This window comes from Schistocerca piceifrons, chromosome 6 (genome assembly GCF_021461385.2).
Source record: "Schistocerca piceifrons isolate TAMUIC-IGC-003096 chromosome 6, iqSchPice1.1, whole genome shotgun sequence".
In the NCBI taxonomy this organism is placed as follows: domain Eukaryota; kingdom Metazoa; phylum Arthropoda; class Insecta; order Orthoptera; family Acrididae; genus Schistocerca; species Schistocerca piceifrons.
Window position 1 is genome coordinate 81975723 of NC_060143.1, and position 25132 is coordinate 82000854.

The 25132-nt window shown below is 39.4% G+C and overlaps 1 protein-coding gene across 1 annotated transcript in view; it reads left to right on the forward strand.

The window, feature by feature from the left end:
- LOC124802559 (putative helicase MOV-10) overlaps window positions 1-25132 on the forward strand; it is a 343832-nt gene that overhangs the window by 303654 nt on the left and 15046 nt on the right. Inside the window, exons 16-18 of the mRNA XM_047263426.1 lie at window positions 1827-1978; window positions 15437-15567; window positions 16131-16251. Coding sequence (XP_047119382.1) covers window positions 1827-1978; window positions 15437-15567; window positions 16131-16251 — 404 coding nt within the window. The remainder of the gene's footprint in view (window positions 1-1826; window positions 1979-15436; window positions 15568-16130; window positions 16252-25132) is intronic.

Below are 25132 nucleotides of genomic sequence, written 5' to 3' on the forward strand. Positions count from 1 at the left end.
TTACTGGTATCAGTAGATTAGCAGCTGTTAGTGCTGCCACCGTTTACGGGTTTAATGAGACTAAATACCTTATATATCCACTTAATGCATGTGGAGATCTGTGGAACAAGCTTCTTTGTGTGCTCGTTGAAGAAGTCTCCCACCAGCTCCTTCCCCTTTTAAGAACTTCTTTCTGCACTTGTTCATCATTTTAAAATTTAATTCCACTCATTCAGGGAAGTGGTTTAAAAGATCCCAACCAAATGCATCCATGAGCGCCTTGGTGGGCAAGGCTGTGTGAAGGCAGGCAAAGTGCAACAAGCACTCTCTCTCATAATCATGCTCCTTTTTAGTTGTTTTGGGCTCTCAGTATCATTGTGCATTGATGGTCTCCCTCTGAGACAGAACTTTGACCAAAATTATCCCTTTTCACTCCCTAAACACCGATACCATGTTTTTGCTCAAAATTGTGGTTTTGAATTTTTTTGGCAGATTGAGAATTACTATGATGACATTGTTACAACTGTCTTGCCTCAGGCATGTAATGAGCTACTCACATTTCGTCTCCAGTCACACAGAGCTCAGAAAATCCTCACATTTTAGTTCCAGTCACTCAAGAAACTCGCAAGTGCTATTGACCCAACTTTTCTTGTGCTGATCTGTCAGCTGTTACGGGACCAATCTTGCACACCATTTCCAATATCCTAGTGTTTTTGTGAGTATCTTGTATGAGAGAGTTCTGGAAACATCACAAAAATTTCATCCACTGTTAATCGGCAGTCTTCACAAACGGTTTCCTTGAATTTTTGCATCAACACATCAATCAGAATGGAAGATCTTTCACTCCTCTTTTTGTTATGTACATTAATTTTGCCTCCACTAAACTCTCTTCAAAATTTAAACACTCTCATTTTGTTCATAACACTTTCATCCTAAACTGTTTTGATCCATCAGAAGATTTCAGTAGGTAGTATTCCTTCCGAGAGTGGAAAGCAGATCATAGCAGGTAGCTGACACTTGGTGGGATTTCTTACCAACAGCTTTCACACAACCAGCCACTACAACATGAGTTTATGTGCCACCATGTTCCTGTGATGCTCACTCTGGTCAGGGATCCCTCCCTCTACCACACAGTGTTGCCAACTCTCCCTCAAAAAAAAAAAAAAAACCCGGAGGAAGGCAATGGCAAACCTCCTCCACTAGGACCTTGCCTAGTAAGGCAGTGCGGGTCTCCCGCGTCGCTCCCCTACGCTCTGTAAAGTAGTATGGGACTCATCATCATCATTTTTAACATCTGTGAAGACCCTCCTTAATAAGGAGACTTGGGGAACCCACGAAATGGACAAACAAATTAATCTGCTCAATGAGAGTACCATTACAGTAAAATCACAATGGAACTAACTTTCTGAATGAATTGTTCCATTTCTATTATTTTTGTTTCTGTAATAAGAAGAGAAACTCTGCCACATTTGTGCACATTAATTAATCAATCAATTCACTACAAATGATTCAGTACAGTGTTTGAGAACAATTTTAACCTCACTTTGTTTACACTGTCTGAAATATGAGTACAACATTAACCTAATAAGTTGAAAAGTCAGTGATATTCTTAATGAGTGACACTTTCTCTGATGTGCTTTAGAAAAGAAATTTACTTATGCAGAATGAAATATGACAGTGATAGGTGAATATGTCTTTTTGAAATTAATATTAATATAGTAATATTGATAAAATTATACTAGTCATTACCACCATACTAATGATTTTAAAATGTATGCTTTAGAGTGAATTAGTTTGTGATAGTGTGCATTGACTGACATTTGTCTGTTACAAATGCTTCATTTCAGGAGTCTCGATGTTGGAGAGGCTTATGAAGACATGTGAGCTATATCAGGAACCTTATGATCCTATTTACATCACACAGTTGGTTTATAATTACAGATCACATCCAGATATTCTTCATCTTCCTAATGTGTTGTTTTATGGTGGTAACCTGCAGGTAATTCATAGAATAATTGCAAAAACTTTTTAAATTTTTAGTCTTTGTAATTGTGTGATAATATTTGTGCTGATGTTTTTTACAAATGCATTTTAGTTATGCATCCACAATATATATACAATTTTACAATGATTATACATAATCATTGTAAAATTGGAAGTTTTAATTAATTCTAGAGTTGTCCGAAAAGAAGATTCTCCCAAAATACAAACTTCAGTAAAAGACCATATTTTAGCTACATGAAAATACAGCAAACTCCTGATTATCGTGATTGATTGCAGACCCGAAACTACACTGATTACCAAAAAACATGCATACTCAGAAGTTGTCAGTTGTGTCAAGTTGAGATGCTGAAGTTCATATAAGCACATACTTCTAGGAGAGTCCAATTTCATAAACCTTGTAAATCTGTTCCAGGAGGAAATTGCTATCTTCAGTATATCTGAAGAATTCATTGCAAAAAGCATCAACTGCATGTTTGTTACTACAAAGTTTCTTGTCCTGAACAGCAGGTTTTCAAATTCTGTAGTGATGTTTAAATCATTTTGGGCACTCTGATGTAGCATAAAATTTTCCTTAAATCTTTATACTTTTATGCAGCCAATCTCTTGTGGCATTGGATCTGATACAGGAGCTACTCTCTTCTACTGTGGGAGTTCCCTAGCTTGCTCACTGCATCGATGATCGATGATTACTCATCTCATTGCCGATTGTGGAACATTATTATTATTATTATTATTATTATTTGATAATTGGTTCAGTGGAGTCCATGAAGCACAATGGACTGAAATGTCACTATTGGTTTACTGCGATCTTCGTTGAAAGTTATTATAGAATTGTAACAACAAAATTGTGCTAAAATTTTTGAGTAATCTTCAACTTTCAAGAATGCATCATTGTTGTGTACAACATTTCCTACTCTCAAATGACCGTTCAGCATTCTTCCACGATGCAGCTGTTATATTCAGTACACTATTCATTTGCCATTCAACAACTTCTTTCAACTGAGTGTTCATGTCCAACCACATCTGTAGACTCCACTGTTACATTGGTATGCACTCAAAAATTAGCAACTGTGAAACTCATTTTTAATTCTGGATGTGCTCACCCAGGCATTGTCACACCTCAAAAAAGTTGTACTCATTCTTGTATTGATAGAGATGCAGAAATGGTGACATCACAGCTGGAACGAAGAGTGTCTCATCTAGTTTCAGGCAAGTTTATGTTTAGAGCCACTTGGGCTGTGACGGCACAGCTTGGCTGTCAGCTTTTGTTGCAAAATTGAACAGCTTTTCTCTATTGTACTAGAAATCTCTCATTGAATGATATCTCTCATTGTATGTATATGTCTGTCTCATAATCATGAGAAAGTTTTAGCACAGATTTACCCATTTGTAACTTTTTTCTTCTATAGGGCCAGCAGCGTAATATAGGTCTTGATAATGACGTGATTTGTTAGATTAGATACGTCAAATAGCTGCTTATATTAAGTAATCTTTATTTACAACAGTCTGTTTAGGATTAATTGCTATCTTCAAGTGCGTCTAGATTGATTTGACATCCATATTGCATCATTAGTAGACTGTTTTGTAACTGTCCTGCTTTATCAGGATCATAATTGGTGTCCAAATGTTGAAATTGAATGTTAGTTACAACATGACAGCAGTTCGATAGTTCCACTCTTATGACACTATATATTTACAAAGATTGCCTACAGTGCACAGGAAATTACTGATTTTTACCTCTAGGCAAATGGTTATGCATATATGTAAACAAGAAATTGACCATGGACTTGTTGTGAGGGTAGAGCCTAATCAAGAAATTAAATATGAGGACAAGCTTCCAGGGAAGAGAGCCAGAAACACCACCCCCTCCAGTACTCTTTAGAGTGCAGCACTGCACACCTATACACAAGTGCCACTGAGTGAAGCACTCCTTTAGGAAAAGGGCAGAAACAGGGTGTACAGTATACCTCGTCTCAGCTGATGATGATGCTTTGCTGTCAGTATCTATAAAACAACCTTCTTCGATGATTTTGCTATTTTTCTAGCTGTCTGTCAATTCATAACCTGCTGTTCCATTCACCGACAATAAGGCCAATTCTTTGTTCGAATTCTTGCCAACTGTTATTAGTTTTTATTACAATTTCTGTTTTTCTGTCCGTATAATTATATTTCTTCTGGCAGTCATCAAATACTTTGTCGTAATACATGACCTTTCTTGTTTTATAGTATTACAATAGTAAAATCAAATTTTATAGCTACAAAAGCAGACTGACTTCATTGACCATGAGTTTAGTTATTAGCTCCAAAAGCATCAGCCATTATTTCTTTCAGTTGGAGAGCTAGATATTAGACATTTTACTACTACAATTATTATTCTTTGCAAGATTCCAGATGAATTCTAGAGGATTTAGGCCAAGATAGTTTGGGAGCAATAGGAGGGTAACAATTCTCCTGCAAAATTTCCTGGTTAGAATAAAGAGGAGAAACTTGGTGCTCCTTAATTAAGGCCTAAAGCTTGCCTTTCATTGTGTGTACTTTGCCCCCCCCCCCCCTCCCCTCCCCCTCTACATCGTACTCCAAAGTTATCCTGTGATAATAGTAGAGGATATGTTCGCATAAATAAGGCTGCATTCCGAACATGGTGATGTCGTCTGGCACTGTCGTTTGACAATATCTTTGCACATTGTCACTTTGCGACATTTATCCTCCGTAAAGATGTAAGAGTCCATATTTGCTCTAAATAAACCACTACTTACTCCAGAAAAGTTTCAGCTTGTGCAGGTTGTTCATATCTAAACCACTGGCCACTTGAATTTTGATATTCCATTTTTTCCTTAAAAAATCTTTTGTAATATAAAGTGAAACCCCGCTTTTACACTTTTCAAAGGATTTTAAAAAATGGTGTAAAATACTGGAAAACATAAAATGTGGGAAATAATGTTTTAAGCTGTAAAAGTTGCGTACAGATACCACCTGGAACTTTATGTATGATATATACACATAACAGGCATCAAAAGACTTGTCACGGACTTGTTTATTATCTAATAAAAACTACTGATGTCACTGGAACTGATAACTGTCTGGGAAGTAGGAACATTTGACTCAATTTAATATGTCATAATCAATGTTTTTGAAAGCCTGCAGCTGTCATTCCTTATTTAAATAATGAAATATAGGACTAGTTACTTATTTTTTCATACTTAGCACTAAGTGTTTCGAGAATTTTTTTCTAATTGTAAGGTACAAATATGTACAGTCTTAGACATAAAAACTGACCGCCGGTCAGCCGCCACAGAGACTAAGTCCGAGTCGTTCACTTTTGGTGGCCAATAAAACTGACCGCCCCTGACAACTCTAAGTCCAGCAAGCTGCACAATCTGGCAACACTGTAAGATGCGGAAGTGCTTTTGGGAAAAATATGCCAGAAAAAGATATTCTTGGTTCAACAAAGATCGTTCTGGCATGAATGAATTTCCACATTTAGGAAGTCTCGACTACTGATATGTGATAGATTACCATTTTACCATCATGCGACATTTGCATTCAACAAGCAAAGTTTAGAAGTCTGGCGTAGGAGTACTGCATGCTCTAATTCGAAACAACAAAAATCAATGGAGTGACTATTATTGAACTTCATCAGGTCGCTCACTGAGCATTCCTATGGAGTACTGTTACTGGTAACTTATGATACCTTTATCTTACTGGTAACGTGTTATACCTTTATCGTTAACTTCCTAAGAAGAAATGAAAGGCTGAGCCCCACCAAAAGACGTAAACTCGAGCAAAGAGTAGTGTGAACATAATATTTTACATCTGATAGCTCCAAAAGTGTGTTTTGGGCTAAGAATTCTGCCCCAAGGGGTGTGTGCAACACAACTGGAATTTGTTGCCAACAACTGAGACACCTTTCGGTTGTAGTGTAAGAAAATCGAGCAACTAAACTACATCACCTATGCTACTACATGATAACGCACTCTGTTGATTTGAGAAACAAAACTATCCAGGAGATTGATAGGAAAGTCGTCTCTCAGGCACTTGTATTGATAAGGAAGTCCTCTCTCAAGCACTTGTCCAACTCGTCATATATTCGTAAAATTTTACCTTTCCCGCTCTTGATCGATCAACCATCAAGGCAATTCATTTCGAGACGAAAATACTCTTAAAACTACAATGGTTTAATGACATCGTTAGAACCAGTAGGTTTTTACTGGCGTAGAATTTGTAAACAACTTTAGCATTGTCAGATCGTTTTAGATATCATGAAAGAAAATTCTGCTGCTGGTTAATTTCTCTTTGATGATTACTGTTGCGTTTAGTAAACTAATGGAAAATGCAATTAAAATATTCACTGTACTAATGCAAATTAAATTCATCTCACTACAGAAATATCACTATGACAGTCTATCGTAATAAAGCATTAAATGTCAGTAAGACCTTTGAGCATATTTTAACACGAATTAGGAGAATATTACCGATTTTTGACTTTGAAAAGATCTGTATTTACTTCATTTCCTGTATCATTCGCAAGTATTATGGAAATGTAGCACTTCATAGATAAAATTATGTATTCACATCAACAAAAAATATGTCGGCAGAAAACAAAAGTGGCATTATGAATTTGGCAGTACCGTAAGGTTTTCGCACTGACACTAAGGGTTACTGAAAGTAGCAAGACGAATTTTGCTTGAGCGTTGTCTTAAGATTCCCTTATTGAGTTTGTATCTGCCTGCTTGTAGCTGTGCTACAAAAGAATTAAAAATCTGGCTTTCAGCGAGTCTCGAAAGGCGAACAAAAGCAGCTTGCACCTGGTAGCCAAGCATATTACCTGGGAACTGTTTTTTTCTTAAAGTGGGAAGACATCCTTTTGTGGTTGAATTGTTGGCAAATGTCAGTCAGACGTATGTCGTTGGTCTAAGCGTCTCGGTGTGTTGAATTTGTACCAATGATTTTTCTACAGGTTTTTTCTGTCCCAAATAGAGAGTTGAAGTCTCCCATTAGTATTTTTACGTCATCTTGGTGAATTTTGCTCATACTATTTTCGAGTGTGTTCCAGAATTTTTCGACATTTTCAGTGTTTTTCTTATTTTCGAAGTTGGTGGGGGCATGTGCATTGGTAAGTGTATATTTTTTACTGGGGCTCTGAATGAGCATAGTCATAAGTCGATTATTGATGGGCCGGCCGTGGTGGCCGAACGGTTCTAGGTGCTTCAGTCCGGAACCGCGCGACTGCTACGGTCGCAGTTTCGAATCCTGCCTCGGGCATGGATGTGTGTGATGGCCTTAGGTTAGTTCTAGGGGACTGATGACCTCAGATGTTAAGTCCAATAGTGCTCAGAACCATATAAAAGTGTAATTGCTAGAATGCTCAACTTACGTAATAACACCTCTTTCTGGATTGGATACGACTCGGAAAGCGACATTAATTTCACGTTTCCATCCATCTCCCGACGTCTTAATGAATGAAGTCAGAAGTTCACGCACGGTTGTGTTGCCTGCCGCAAGGATTCTGTGAAGTGCTGTGGCAGCTGGCAGTCATTGCTGAATACAGACATGAGCAAATATCCTCAATGTTCTAGAGGAACTCGTCTTTGTTGCATTTTTTCCATACCATAATTAGTACAATAACATAAGGCTAGTTCTGCTGAAGAACTTGATGCCCCCAAGTCCTTAAATAAGAATTTCCTAGCGGGAGTAATGCATGAAAGGAAACAGACTGTTGGACAAAAGAATGGACAGCTCCCTGCTTTTTGCATTTCCGATGGCGCCTACGATAAGAATCTGGTGTCATATTATGCTTCAGCATCTTAAACTGTTTATTTTTTTACTTCATACTAAAACAAAAGTTATGAAATGAGAAGAGGAAATGACTTATATGCTTTTCAGGAACTTTAGTTTTTCGTGTATATTTTCTCACTTCATACTAAAACAAGGGCGTTAATATGAGAAGAGGAAATGAAATATATGCTTCCAAGACATAATATTTCCTTGTGTGCTACTACTGCATACATGGAAGCCCTGCAGTTAATTTTTGTATGTTGGATAAATTTTGATATCACCTCACATTCCTTTGTGAGAAGGTTTCTAATTTCTTGGGATTCAAATGGAGTGGACATTTCATCACTGGTTAATATTCTGGTGACTAATGACATGATACCAATTGCAATTGCTCCATGGCACCTGTGAGTAGAGTCTCACGTTGGTTACTATAAGAACTCGCAGGCAGTGATATCCGCTCACTGCAGTCAGAGCCAAGGTGATTTCTTTCTGTTTATGACGAAGCGTCTGCTGCAGTGTCCACACTCAGCTAATATAAACAAATCGCGGCGGCATTGGGCGTTGCTAATCACTCCACTTGTCACGAGCCTCGACAACAAGAGCGCACTGTCTCTGCTAACAATACTATGGAGTTAATACATCTTACTTAACATAATATGCAGGACGTGGGTTGGGTAAAAATTCAGTTTGTAACTTCCCATCGCATTAAAATACTTTACAGTCATATTTGATGCAATTTTTATTGTTGGTTGTCTCTCTAATGTTAATAATATTGATTCAGATTGTGCGTGAACTTGAAAACACACACGCACACGCACGCAAACAGTCATTGATTTCAGTGAGGTTGACAACTAATGTGTGTTGAACAACACACGCACCAGTCAATTCCTCAGTTGGCGTCGAATAGATGAGATTTTTCAATGACCTTGCATTGCAAGAATTGTATGGAGGAGACTGAAAGTAAATGGACTTGTATGCTAAAGAGCTGCGACAAAGCAAAGCTTGACCGATTATCAGATAATTGTCCACATGGGTTTTGTGGACGAGTATACTTTTAGTAGCCAACCCACCCACGATCATTACGTAAGATTTCTCGAAGGCATAGGGGAATTGATTTCATTAAGTCATCGACAGTGTAGCACGATGGTTTACTTCCCACCATACGTTTTCTATATTCGTCCAAAGGTCGCTTGCATTAGTAGGTCCACATGGCAATGACCTTGTTACCTCTGCCCACGTTTTCTCTCTCTGGTTGATGTTCGGTGATCGTGGAACAAACGGCAACAGCTTTATCCTCTCTTGGCCCTGAAACCAATCTCGCACTGCTCTGCTATGATGGATGGGGCTCTGCTCCTGTAAATAAACTGTTATCTCGTTAGTTCATATATTTATATTTAAATAACGTATTTGTAATAAGCACATTGGATTACTATTTTCCACAGTGTTTAAGAATTCAGGCCCTGTCGTAGATAAGATATCTAGATTCAACAGTCCGATTAAGAATGTGGTTTACCCAGTCTATCGTAAGATTAGAGTCGTAGTCGGATATCCACATTAAGACTGACCGGCAGAATCCGATTAGAACAATCTGGTATCGAAATGAAATTACAAAAGAATAGCTGTGAGCACTATGGGACTTAACTTCTGAGGTCATCAGTCCCCTAAAACTTAGAACTACTTACACCTAACTAACCTAAAGACATCACATACATCCGTGCCCAAGGCAGGATTCGAACCTGCGACCATAGTGGTCGCGCGGTTCCAGACTGTAGCACCTAGAACTGCTCGGCCACCCTGAAATGAAATTACAGAAATCGGATAATTGTATTGCAACAATGCTGCGCACATAAATTCCTATGATGGAGTAACAGGTAGCAACTGTCTAAGAAAAAGTGAGAAATATGTCTACTAGCAGCAATGTAACGTAATAATAACCCATATTTATGTGATGGAAATACTGAATCGAACAATACACATTTATTTCAGTGATGGGAAGACACACCATATCGGATTTGCTGATGACATAATGACAATAATAATAATAATAATAATAATAATAATAATAATAATAATAATCCCGTGTGGCGGATAGGGGAAACCCTCCCCCATATGGGTGGTAACGAGGAAATCATATACTTGGGGTGAACCAAATACTAACACAATCCCGAACGGCTACTCAATCCGTTGAACCCAAAATCCAGACAAGTCAGAGTGAAAATCACCGCTACTCTGGTCACCGTCTGTTACCTCAATGAGCTTGGCTGAAAATATTTGCTTCCGGTCCTGGTACCACCCAAGCCAAACCAGTGAAACACAAGCAAACATGAACTATGCAAGTAAAGTCAACTTTACCCCAGGTGGTACACAACCCGGCTGTCGACAAGCGGCAGTTGGATTTTCGGATTCTGGGGAGTCCAGGTTAGCATGGCAGAGAATACCGAAGATCTCTGGTAAATTTCCCTACAAGCAGAAAACATGAATTTGAAAACTAAACATCGATACATTGATCCAAACTCGAAAACTAAATAATCTCACAAAAGAAATCGACTGACAAATAATTCTGATCCTTGCTCTTCAAGAACCATGACTAATTGACTATGAAACCTTGCATTGCGGAAACCATTGCATCTTCAAGATCGAAATACAACAAAAGGTAGCGAAAGGCATACCAATCTTCGGCATTGCATTTCTCGAACACAGATCTATCATCAACTCTGTCAAAGAAATCACACCCATCAATAATCAAAAGGTTCAAATGGCTCTGAGCACTATGGGACTTAACAGCGGAGGTCATCAGTCCCCTAGAACTTAGAACTACTTAAACCTAACTAAGCTAAGGACATCACACACATCTATGCCCGAGGCAGGATTCGAAACTGCGGCCGTAGCAGTCCCGCGGTTCCGGACTGAAGCGCCTAGAACCGTTCGGCCACCACAGCCGGCCCATCAATAATCGACTTATGACTATGCTCATTCAGAGCCCCAGTAAAAAATATACACTTACCAATGCACATGCCCCCACCAATATCGAAAATAAGAAAAACACTGAAAATGTCGAAAAATTCTGGAACACACTCGAAAATAGTATGAGCAAAATTCACCAAGATGACGTAAAAATACTAATGAGAGACTTCAACTCTCTATTTGGGACAGAAAAAACCTGTAGAAAAATCATTGGTACAAATTCAACACACCGAGACGCTTAGACCAACGACACACGTCTGACTGACATTTGCCAACAATTCAACCACAAAAGGATGTCTTCCCACTTTAGGAAAAAAACAGTTCCCAGGTAATATGCTTGGCTACCAGGTGCAAGCTGCTTTTGTTCGCCTTTCGAGACTCGCTGAAAGCCAGATTTTTAATTCTTTTGTAGCACAGCTACAAGCAGGCAGATACAAACTCAATAAGGGAATCTTAAGACAACGCTCAAGCAAAATTCGTCTTGCTACTTTCAGTAACCCTTAGTGTCAGTGCGAAAACCTTACGGTACTGCCAAATTCATAATGCCACTTTCGCTTTCTGCCGACATATTTTTTGTTGATGTGAATACATAATTTTATCTATGAAGTGCTACATTTCCATAATACTTGCGAATGATACAGGAAATGAAGTAAATACAGATCTTTTCAAAGTCAAAAATCGGTAATATTCTTCTAATTCGTGTTAAAATATGCTCAAAGGTCTTACAGACATTTAATGCTTTATTACGATAGACTGTCGTCGTGATGTTTCTGTAGTAAGATGAATTTAATTTGTATTAGTACAGTGAATATTTTAATTGCATTTTCCATTAGTTTACTAAACGCAACAGTAATGTGGTAAAAAAAAAAATGTAGTTGGAAGTGAACAGCCGACTACAAGTTTAGAATGTACGACGATTACCACTAGACCACGGGCTAACTCACTCCGAGAACATTTCGGAAGTAGACAACACTTCCTCCTAACACTTCCGCATCTTACAGTGTTGCCAGATTGTGCAGCTTGCCGGACTTAGAGTTGTCAGGGGTGGTCAGTTTCATTGGCCACCTTAAGTGAACGACTCGGACTTAGTCCCTGTGGCGGCCAGCCGGCGATCAGTTTTTATGTCTAAGACTGTACATAAGCATTTTGTGTGGTGTTGGAATGTGTGTAATTCTGAGTCTCTTGCACTGTAGTCATCTTTTTGAGGTTATCAGGTACTCTGCCTCATCAGTTATGTGAAAAAAATACATATGTAAATACTGCACTTGACAATGAGAATAAATTCTCGTAACACATTTTGCTCAGCATGAATAAAATACGTAACCAGCACTGTGTTTACGCTAAAAACATTTGAGAAACTCAAAGTGAAAGACGGTGTCAACTGGCGCTCCAAGTGGCCATACGCCGAAGCATACTAAATATTGATCGACAAAGGTGTCATGGTGATCACAACAATCACGAAACTACATTTACGCAATAGAGAAAGTTTGGAAATGGTTGTGATTGGTCACTGTGTCTTCATTCGAACAAACCTAGTTAGTCCCATCAGCTATCACGCCAAGTAGAGCTTGGCAGCGGCAGGAGATACATCTACATCTACATATATACTCCGGCAGCCAGCAAGCGGTGTGTGGTGGAGGGCACTATTCGCGCCAAAGTCATATTTTCCTCCCCTCTGTTCCACTTGCGGATCGCATGAGGGTAAAACAACTGTCTGAATGCCTCAGTATGAGCTCTAATTTCTCTTACCTATGAATGGTGATCATTGTCCGATTTGAAAGTTGGTGGTAATAATATATGCTCTACATCCTCGGTGATGATCGAATTTTGGAATTTAGTGAGCAGCCCCTTCCATTTAGTGTGCCGTCTGTCTGCAAGTGTGTCCCACGTCAAACTTTCTTTGAGATTTGTAATGCTTTCGCGATGGCTAAATGTACCAGTCACGAATCTTGCTGCTCTTTGGACCGTCTCAATCTCTTGAATCAGACCCAACTGGTAAGGGTCCCATACAGACGAACAATATTCTAAGACTGGACGAACTAATGTATTGTACGCTGTTTCCTTCATTGAAGGACTGCATCACTTCAGGATTCTACCAATAAACCATAATCTAGAGTTTGCCTTACCTGTTATTTTTGTAATCTGATCATTCCATTTGAGATAATTTCGAATAGTCACACCCAGATACTTGATGGATGTTACCGCTTCCAAGGTCTGGGCATTTATTTTGTACTCGTACATTAATGGGGATTTTCGCCTTGTTATACGCAATAGGTTACACTTGGTAATATTGAGAAATAACTGCCAGTCATTACACCACACATTTATTTTCTGCAAAGCCTCATTGATTTGTTCGCAAGTTTCATGTGATACTACTTTCCTGTAGACTACAGCATCATCGGTAAACAGCCTAATGCCACTGTCAATACCATCAACCAGATCATTTATGTGAATCATAAAAAGCAGTGGACCTATTATGCTGCCCTGGGGCACACCTGAAGTAACGCTTGTTTCTGTTGAAGTCACCCCATTCAGGATGACATACTGCTCCCTGTCTGTTAGAAAACTTTCTATCCAACCACACATGTCATTGGATAGACGGTAACCACGCACTTCTTGGAGAAAGTGACAGTGCGAAACTGAGTCGAACGCCTTTCAGAAGTCGAGAAATATAGCATCAACCTGGGAGCCGGTATCTAGAGCCTGTTGTATATCATGCACAAAGAGGGCCAGATGTGTCTCGCATGACTGCTGTTTCCTAAAACTGTGCTGGTTTCTGCAGATGAGCTTCTCAGAGTTTAGAAAGGTCAATATGTCTGAACACAAAATGTGTTCCATGATTCTACAACAAATCGATGTCAGTGAAATTGGCTGGTAATTGTGTGCATCCAATTTTCTACTCTTTTTATAGTTTGCAATGACCTGGGCGTTCTTCCAGTTCCATGGAACTTTCTGCTGTTTCAATGATCTTTGATAAATGATGGATAAGAATGGTGCTATATTTGTAGCATTGTCAACATAAAATCTTATGGGGATACCGTCTGGGCCAGATACCTTTCTGGCGTCTAAGGATCTTAACTGTTTTACAGTCCCAGATACACTAAACACTATGTCAGCCATCCTTGCGTTTGTTCAATAATTGAAAGGGGTAATGGTGCTGCAGTCGTCTACAATAAAAGAGTTTTAGAAAGCTAGGTTTAGAATTTCGGCCTTCTGTTTATCATCATCAGTTACATTACCCATACTGTCTGCAAGAGAAGGTATTGAATTATTTGTAGCGTTCATAGATTTTACGTATGACCAAAATTGTTTTGGTTATTTTTAGAATCCGCAGATAAAATATTGCTTTCAAATTTGTTAAAAGAATCTCTCATTGTCCTTATGACAGCTGCTTTCACTTCGCATAATTTCTGTTTGTCAGTGGGGCAGTGACTACGTTAAAAACGACTGTGCAAAATTCTCTGCTTTCTCAGCAACTTCCTAATATGTTTGTTGTACCAAGGCAGATCCTTTCCCTCCCCTGTATTTTTGCTAGGCACATACTTATCTAGCACATGGTGGACAATACCTTTAAATTCCAATCAAAAGTGCTCAATATCTTTGTGTCCCGCAGTGAATGAATGCTTGGAACTGACTATGGAAATATTCATTAATGACACCTTTATTTGCTTTCCCAAACAAGAAAACTCCCGCTGTTCCCCCCCCCCCCCCCCCCCTACAGCCTTTGTCAGAAAAGGGGGGCGTGCGTGCGCGCGCGCGCACACACACACACACACACACACACACACACACACACACACACACACACACACAGAGAGAGAGAGAGAGAGAGAGAGAGAGAGAGAGAGAGAGAGAGAGAGAATTATTCACGCAAGTGAGCATACCTCACACACAATGATCACCAACTCTGGTGGCTTGGACCAGACTAAGCTGAGGGAGACGGCAGTCGTGCTTGCTTGTGCGAGGTGTGCTTGCTTTTGTGAATAAATATGTGGGTGTTTCCTTTTCTGACAAAGGCTGTGGCCAAAAGCTAATGTGTAAGTGTCTTTTTGTTGTACCTGTCTGTAACTTACTGTGTCATCTTTACAGTAAGGAGAAAGCTGTCTTTTTCTTATATTGTTGTTGATATTTCAGCCTGGAGGGTTCCCCCCTCCCTAGAATATGTTTAACTACATCATCAGTTAAATATTTATTGTGTTCATTTTACTAATTCTGCTTTGGGTCTGATGCCTGAAACCTGCCCCACTCAGCATCATGTCCCTCCTTTTTGCACACAATGAATTTACTTAAGTCTCACTTATCAACAATTCCCTGCATCTTCTGCTACCTTCTTTGTTGCCATTACCACACTTTTCTTGTTCTCATTGTCAGAAAAATCAATAACATCAAAAGCAAAATTACATGACTTTCCGCAGTATTTTCCATTATTAATTTTTATGAATGCTTTCGGTGCACACACTACAAGGTAAAAATGCACCCAATTTTCAGTTGGGATGTGACCAAGGTAGTAGGCATTATGTGTAACCAGTTTATCTTGCTGAGTAATACCACAAACATTATCAATGTAGCATGAATGGTTACCTTCACTTGTTCCACAGTATTTTTCATTATCATACAAAGAAATTCTTTTCCTTACCTCAGTGTCTCTCCTCAATCTATTTCCACTCAGAGCTCGCTGTTCTATGTATACTATGTCATTTATTTTTGGTTGTAGGAAAGGTGTCCAGACAGTGTTCGTAATGACCCAGTGTTATCTTTCGCTTTAAATGGTAGTGAAAGCGGAGGTCGTGCTGTGGTATTTCATGGAGTCATTGGACATGAACAACGAGAAGGACAGTCTCCCAGGTAATTGACTAGTTGATTACATTACATTTTTAACAATAATATGATATATTGACTCATAAAGTTTTCCACTTCTCTCCCCTCCACTTCCTTCCACTTCACTCCCATCCCTCTACAGCTGCTCTTCTCCAACCCTCCTGTCACTGTTCTACCCACCGTTTCTGCCTCTTACCTTCTCTCCTTTTCTTAGCTTCATTAACATATCTAAAGGTTCTTCCTGTTGCTGTACTGTTTAAGGAGTGTATTGTGGATCAATAAACAAGTTTCTGGAGTCTGTGTTTCACATTGAAACTATCTAATTCATTGGTGCCCACATGATTCCTAAAATCATTGCTCCAACTGCATATTCTTTTCTCATGCCGGATATCCAGTTCCTGCTTGTATTTACTTGTTTTTTGTGTCACATTGTATTTCTTGCTTTCATTAAAATTAAAGTTGTCTCACCGAGACTCTACACTGTTTTGAACATTTTGATAAGTATCTTTTGAACTCCTTAATTTACTGTTTTAGAGTCAACTGTTTTCCTCGACAATTTAAGGAACAATATTCATTGTCTTCTGTTTCAGTCATTTCAATCGATATGAAGTTACCCAAGTACTAAAGTATGTTGACAGATTGACAGGGCCAAAAGCAAATGTTAAACTGAAGCAGACTGACATTGGAATTATAGCCCCTTACATCAGACAGGTAAATTAAGCATAATTACACGTTAATGTGTAGAGAAGTGTAAGTATCATAAGACAAGGTGACCACATGGCAATCAGATTTTTGTAATTTTTTATATTTTATAGTGTGTGAAGTTCAGAGCTAAAATATCAATATGCCAAAGCAGTTCAATGCAACTCTCAAAATTTCTTGAGAAAACCAACCTTGCAGTTTTCTGAGGATGTTGTTGTTGTTGTGGTCTTCAGTCTTGAGACTGGTTTGATACAGCTCTCCATGCTACTCTGTCCTGTGCAAGCTTCTTCATCTCCCAGTACCTACTGCAACCTACTTCCTTCTGAATCTGTTTAGTGTATTCATCTCTTGGTCTCCGTCTACGATTTTTACCCTCCATACTGCCCTCCAATACTAAATTGGTGATCTTGATGCCTCAGAACATGTCCTACCAACTGATCCCTTCTTCTAGTCAAGTTGTGCCACAAACTTCTCTTCTCCCCAATCCTATTTAATACCTCCTCATTAGTTATGTGATCTACCCATCTAATCTTCAGCATTCTTCTGTAGCACCACATTTCGAAAGCTTCTATTCTCTTCTTGTCCAAACTAGTTATCGTCCATGTTTCACTTCCATACATAGCTATGCTCCATACAAATACTTTCAGATGCGACTTCCTGACATTTAAATCTATACTAGATGTTAACAAATTTCTCTTCTTCAGAAATGCTTTCCTTGCCATTGCCAGTCTACATTTGATATCCTCTCTACTTCGACCATCATCAGTTATTTTGCTCCCCAAATAACAAAACTCCTTTACTACTTTGTGTCTCATTTCCTAATCTAATTCCCTCAGCATCACCCGACTTAATTCGACTACATTCCATTATCCTGGTTTTGCTTTTGTTGATGTTCATCTTATACCCTCCTTTCATGACACTGTCCATTCCGTTCAACTGCTCTTCCAAGTCCTTTGCTGTCTCTGACACAATTACAATGTCATCGGCGAACCTCAAAGTTTTTATTTCTTCTCCATGGATTTTAATACCTACTCCGAATTTTTCTTTTGTTTCCTTCACTGCTTGCTCAACATACAAACTGAATAACACCGGGGATAGGCTACAAACCTGTCTCACCTCCTTCAAACCACTGCTTCCCTTTCATGCCCCTCGACTCTTATAACTGCCATCTGGTTTCTGTACAAATTGTAAATAGCCTTTTGCTCCCTGTATTTTACCCCTGCCACTTTCAGAATTTGATTGGGATTGGAATTATTATATTCCTTTTGAAGTCTGAGGGTATTTCGCCTGTCTCATACATCTTGCTCACCAGATGGTAGAGTTTTGTCAGGACTGGCTCTCCCAAGGCCGTCAGTAGTTCTAATGGAATGTTGTCTACTCCCGGGGCCTTGTTTCGACTCGGGTCATACAGTGCTCTGTCAAACTCTTCACGCAGTATCGTATCTCCCATTTCATCTTCATCTACATCCTCTTTCCATTTCCATAATATTGTCCTTGAGTACATTGCCCTTGTATAGGCCCTCTATATACTCCTTCCACCTTTCTGCTTTCCCTTCTTTGCTTAGAACTGGGTTTCCATCTGAGCTCTTGATATTCATACAAGTGGTTCTCTTTTCTCCAAAGGTCTCTCTAATTTTCCTGTAGGCAGTATCTATCTTACCCTTAGTGAGATAAGCCTCTCTACATCCATGCATTTGTCCTCTAGCCATCCCTGCTTAGCCATTTTGCACTTCCTGTTGATCTCATTTTTGAGACGTTTGTATTCCTTTTTGCCTGCTTCATTTACTGCATTTTTATATTTCTGAGGATAATTTACTAAAATTAAGGCTATGCTTCATCACCGGATGCATTGTTCAATTGAAAACATTGGAGGATTGTAATCGGGTAATCATTGGATTACTGTTTCGAGTCATGCTGTTATCTTTTTTCATTTTTTTTTCTTTCAGTTCAAATACCTACATCATTCAAATATAAAATGCATCAAATATATGCTAATTAACACACATCTAATAATTTTTATGAAGAATGCATTTCTTCTTATTTCTAATTACATACTGCATGCAAAACTCCAGTTTATATTGGAAATATAAGTTCCTAAGTATTGATATTTTATGAAATATTGTTAATTTAAAAACAATTGATATTAATGGTCTTGTATAATTCTTCGGTAACTAAGGATTTTTATTTGCAAAGCACAATTGAAAGTCCATGTTGAAATATCAACAACATTATGAAAAATATAACAATATTATGAAAAGGAAAGTTGCTACTCACCATATAACAGAGATGCTGAATCACAGATAGGCACAACAAAAACACTTTCACAAATAAAGCTTTCGGCCATTGGCCTTTGTCAGCAATAGATGCACCCACCCACCCTCCCACCTACCCGCACCCGCACGCGCACGCGCACACGCACACCTGCAGTCTCAGGCTACTAAAACCACACTGCGAACAGCAGTGCAGGATGGGAGCGGCGACAGGGTGGGGGTTAGGTGGAGGTCGGGGCAGGGAGGGGGAGGAATAGTATGGTTTGGGGTGGCAGACAGTGAAGCCTGCAGGTTAGATGGAGGGCAAGGGAGTTGTGGGGAGGGGGGAGAGGAGGTAGCGCAAAAGGAGAGAAATAAAAAGAAAAATACTGGGTGTGGTGGTGGAATGCAAAAAGGGAAGGAGCTGGATGGGTGAGGACAGTGACTAACAAAGGTTGAGGCCAGGAGGGTTACACGAAGGTAGGATGTGTTGCAGGGAAAGTTCCCACCTGCACAATTCTTAAAAGCTGGTGTCAGTGGGAAGCATCCATATGGCACAGGCTTTGAAGCAGTGATTGAGATGAAGGATATCATGTTTGGCAACAGGGTGGTCCACTTGTTTCTTGGCCACAGTTTGTCGGTGGCCATTCACGCGGACAGACAGCTTGTTGGTTATCATGACTACATAGAATGCAGCGCAGTGGTTGGAGGTTAGCTTGTACAGTACATGACTGGTTCCAATGTAGCCCTGCCTTTGATGGGGTAGGTGGTGGTGGGAGGATGTATGGAACATTTCTTGCATCATAGTTCTACTACAGGTGTGTGAGCCATGAGGTAAGAGATTGGAAGTAGACGTTGTGTAAGGATGGATGAGTATATTGTGTAGGTTCGGTGGACGGCGGGGGTGGGAAGGGTAGTGGGCAGGACATTTCTAAATGAACCCGTGGTCCACTTCCACCCTGTGGCACTTCATGCAGCTGAAAATAACATGCTTGATTTCATTGATTTCAATGGCTGATTTACAAACTGTGTGTGTGTGTGTGTGTGTGTGTGTGTGTGTGTGTGTGTGTGTGTGTGTGTGTGTGTGCGCGCGCGCGCCTGTGTGTGTGTGTGTGCGCGCGCGCGCCTGTGTGTGTGTGTGTGTGCGCACGCGCGCGCGCGCGCGCGCCTGTGTGTGTGTGTGCGCGCACGCCCGCTTCTGCCTGCCTGCCTGCCTTGACTTTGGCCAAAAGCTCAATCTGCCTCTGTCCCTTCATTGTGCCTGTCTGCAACTGAACGTGTCATCTTCACAGTGAGTAGCAATCTATCCTTTTCATAATGTATTTGTAACATGGTTACGTGTAACTAGAAACAAGATGATGTGCATCTTTCATAAATGATGATGATTAGAGATGTGTGAACTAGTATATATTTCAAGAATTTTGTGTTTAAATGATGTGGGTATTCGAATTCAACAACAAAAAAGTAACAGCACAATGAGATATGAATTAGTGATCCATTTATTATCCAATTAGTAGCCTTGACTTTAATTCACTAAAGTTCCTCAGAAATTTTGCATAGAACTACTAACAGATATAAAAATTGCAAAAATCTGATGGCCAGGTGATCTATATGTGAGATTTATCTGCTGACTGCCCCAGGTCAGTAGCCATAGATCTCAAAATTTCTATTTGTAATTTACAACCTTAAAGTGCCTGAGAAGATGACATTAACTTATGGAAAGCTGTTTTTTTTTTTATAGCATATCTTTGAAAATATAGTTTCTTGATCTCTTGACAGACAGACAGTGAGTGAGTGAGTGGTTGGTTGGTTGGTTGGTTGGTTGGTAGACTGATCGATTGGTTGGTCGACCGACCAATTGGTCGATCGATTGACTGTGGACACAATGAGAATTGGTGTGTTTGGAATATCTAGCTTTTACTACATATCATCTAAAAATGTATTTTTCTCTTTCAAATATTAAGGGTATGATTAAGTAGATATTAAATCTTGAGATTCTTGTAGCTATTATGTCACAGACAGATATGTTTTAGTCTGCTAATTCTTGAGTATTATATTGATTGGTCTTACACAGACAAATATGTGGTCATTTTCTGCAGTATACCTTTTCATTCATCTACACTCCACAAGCCACATTGAGGTGTGTGCGTGGAGGGTACGTCTGCTCAACTATCACTATACACGTAATTTTTCATATTACACTTGTGAATGGTGCATGGGAAGAACAACTATCTCTGAACCTTTGTATGTGGGCTAATTTCATTTGACAAGGCGTGTGAAGGAGGCAGTAATATAATGGATGTCTTCTTCAAATGCACACCCTTGGAATTCCAACAGTTAACAACAAAACACCTTTCTTGTTGCTATTCCTGCTAGTTTTTAGTTGAGCATTTCTGTATTGCTGTTGCACTTACTAATTGATCCCATGACAAAACACATAGCTTTCTTTTGGATCTTTTCCATCTCTTCAGTTAGACCCAGATTGATGAGCAATACTCAGATTCGTTGAATATGCCTTTGTTAAGACACTTCTTTCATGGTTAAATTAAATTTCAGGATTCATCCAGTGAATCCCAATGCGGCATCGATTTTTCCTTCTGTTAATCCAGATGGTTACTCTTATTTTTTCACAGGTCGTAAAGTTTACAATGGTTTATCACAAAGAATGTAATTTAACAGTGAGTTTTCCCACTTATGTACACACTGTATGTTGCATTAAATTACACATACGATATTGGTAGGAAAATTCTATCATGTCATAACCACACTTGAGTCCAAATCCAACAACAGGGTGGTCAGTAAGGTACAACACTTAAACAGAAAGCACATTTATTTCAAATACTACCGTACAACCAGAATGGAATGGAACTTATGGACCGAGAATGCAGCAGTTTATGCAAATATCAAGTATTCCAGAATATACAAACATTACAAAGGTAAGGTAGTTCAAGAACCTTCCAGAAAAGATAAATGCAAAATAATAAATAATTGCTGATTGTCAGATTTGAACTAAGGACCTGAAGGATGGCAGCCAGTGACACAAACCGCTATGCCACACTGCAAGCTGCACAGCTTGCAGCATTGCTTCCTCCCCTGGAGAAAGAGTGGCCAGCTGTTTCAGTAGTCCTCATTGGAGCCAACTACAGCACCCTGGTTCTAGATCTTGTCAGTGTCCTCTGTATGGTGACGCTGGCAGATTCTTGCTTTCTGGTGAGGTAGTTATATCCTTTTTATTACGATGATTTCCATTAGAACATTCTAAACCAGGTACTAGCAGTAATAGCAGGGTGTATATGACCCGGGACAACCGGGAGATCCGGGAATTTTATTGTCCGGGAGAAACCCGGGAATTTCTTAGAATTCTGGGAGTTTTTCATTGTTTTAGTTTTCTGTTAAATTTTTGTAATTTTGACTGGTAAGAACCGATACTCTAACAAAGGATATTACTGTTTCCCACTACTGCAGAATAATACTTCAACAATAAATCATAAACGAGAGAAAAAAAACTATAATAACTTAAATTGCAAAGGAAATGCGCCGTGTACAACACCGACACACAGTGCTCATGCAAGCATTTGCCAACAGCAAAGTGTGTCAAAGGCTTTAGGAAGACTATGAAATACTTCATAACAACAAATTGCCTCCGATGAGCGTAAAGTCACAACTGTTTACATTAGATTCGTTTTAGCAGTTACGAGCAGGCTCATGCGCATGCGCAGTTGAGTTGCTTTTGAGTAGTAGATTCTCCCGTATCTGGCTACAGGAATGTGGCTGTTGGCTGTACAAGCAGTCGCAGCAAGCAGCTAGCTAGGTGCTATCAGGAAAAGGGGGCGCCAAATTCATATTCTTGAGGAAAAAAAACATTTTTCACAAAGCGCCTAGCATCCAGCGCACGTTGGTCTGTCGACTGCTCATATGATTTTGAAACGCATCCTGTTGGTTTTTGAACATTTTTGAACACATTTAAGTTGATTTCTAAATGAATCATAAGTTGATTTTTAAATGCGTTCATAGTGTACGTAATGTCTCTGTCAGGAGCATCCTCGTTGCATCTAGAAATAAACTTTCCACAGACCGAAGGGGACGGGGCTATACGAGCTGAGCGGAGTAAAGCCGAATGAGTGAATGCCAATCGCTGTCTGATTATGTGCTTGATTGGGTTTGCGAATGATCAGGGTCGTTAAAATTACTAGCGAAATCCATAGATTGAGACTACCAGAATGGAAATAAACGACTAAGAGGAATAACAGGTGAGAAAGATTACGTATTATCTTCTCGGTGTATCCAAGAAAATGAAATTTTGACAGAAAATTTTAGGCCAGATCGCCACACTAATAAGGACCAGTTGTACAGTTCCCTGCTAGCAGCCGGCCGCTGTGGCATAGCGGTTCTAGGCGCTACAGTCCAAAACCGCACTGCTGATATGGTCGCAGGTTCGAATCCTGCCTCAGGCATGGATGTGTGTGATGTCCTTAGGTTAGTTAGGTTTAAGTAGTTCTAAGTCTAGCGGACTGATGACCTCAGATGTGAAGTCCCATAGTGCTTAAAGCCATTTGAACCCGGCTAGCAGCTGCTTAAGTTCTATACTGGAAGTAACGTGGAAAACGTGTTGTACGAACATGTAACAACGCCTAACCGGAGAATAATCGCGGGATAACTAAACCTGTGATTCCGTCAGGGTTAGTGAAGTTAATTGGTGAACAAATTTTGCCAGTGGCAGGAATGGCTACAGAATTGGTGATGATAAGATTGTTTGTTAGAACGCGAAAGGAGAAGAAGCGGGGCTATCACACAAATTATGGAAGAGTATGACGATTCCAAATTTATATAAAAATTTCGTGCCGGCCGGTGTGGCCGTGCGGTTAAAGGCGCTTCAGTCTGGAACCGCGTGACCACTACGGTCGCAGGTTCGAATCCTGCCTCGGGCATGGATGTGTGTGATGTCCTTAGGTTAGTTAGGTTTAATTGGTTCTAAGTTCTAGGCGACTGATGACCTCCGAAGTTAAGTCGCATAGTGCTCAGAGCCATTTGAACCATAAAAATTTCGTAATACTTCTTTTCGATCTTATGCTTGAGAAACTGGTGCGTATGAATGAAATCTGAAACTGTTTCCTAACATAAAGCTTTCTGCTTGTAGTAGCCCTTGTTGGCATTTGATATTGGTACTTCGTGAATTATATTCTATCGTATTATAAAAATGACCATTTGTGCCAAAACAATCTCGTTTATTCGGCAAGTGTTACAAGATTGCTACAATATTAGAAAGGCCTATTTTCTTTTATCTAGCAGACAGTGACGAAATAGACATAATCAGATTGAGAAACCACACCAGTCTTGTGTATTATTTGTATTAACTGCTTTTTCGGGCTGATGCGCAGAACAGTCTCAGTTATAGAGGGTAGTCTCCACGTGACACGTGATTACATTTGGTGATTTTTCTGCTTCCCCTTCGTTTACTCTCCCGTCAGATGAAAACAAAACGGACATCTGTGGCCGGGAGCTATCAAGTGAATTAAAATATTCACATAATCACGGAAGGCTAAAATATGTTATTAGTTTCGGATTTTATTTTATTTCCACCTTTCTTACAGTCAAGTATTAATTGTCCTGCGGAACAAACAAGTTTTTTTGTCTATTTGCTAACGAAATATGACATTTATTAACCTTTTCCCCAGAGGGAAACGAAATGTTTAATTCCACAGTACTGGCTAGTTTCAACTGTTCGCTGCATTTCAGGTGCACGTTATCATCTTCTAGCACGTATGGCATTATGCCATAATAACCAAACATAATATAATACAGTACTTGTGCTCCAACAAAATTTACATCCCGAAAATCACTCTGAAAAGCTTAATATCAGGTCGAGGTCTACTTCATTGGGAATCTGGACATACGAATGTGCATTTTAAGTATGCACTTTGAATGTGCACATTTTAGTACGGTTCATGAAATTTCGATTCTCTTGGAGTATCCTCTGATGTCTTGTTTCTTTTATGAGATAATGTATGCTCTTTCAATGTTTTACACATACGTACGTAAGGGCTTCCTACGTCATTGTAGCAGCGCAAGCGTGGTGTCGCCTGTTATCTGCGCTCTCTGGCAACTGCTGAAACGAACCTGTTTCTAACTGGTCACGGGAAAATATTGCGAATGGTAGTTTGAAAAGCGTTACTTTCAAAGTAAATGTCCTTTTATGTAAGTTGAACTATATGCGAGAATATACCATGAATTTCTTAAATCACAGAGCATTTGACTCACATTTAAAAATAAACTTTTTGATGACGAGCCACTTAGAATAATTTCGAACCCTGAAGATCAGACATTTATGTCATTATTAAAAATTTTACTGGCACATTTGTGTGATGTATCTTAAAGTGTAACACGCGCAGAAAAGATCAACATTGTATGTGAAAGCTTAGCTTCTCTTGCAGCTTATTAACCTTAGAGACCAATATTATATGTGAAAGCTTTTCTTTTCTTGTAGCAACACTATGTATATTAATTTAAACTATTAACTTTCCCTGTTTGTGTGTTCGTGTTACTTAACAGTGATGTTGCTCTTGGCTGACTACATCACGTGTCCTATGCTCTGAATATCCGCTGTCATCGGCTGGCGAGATCACATGACATGAGCTACGAAT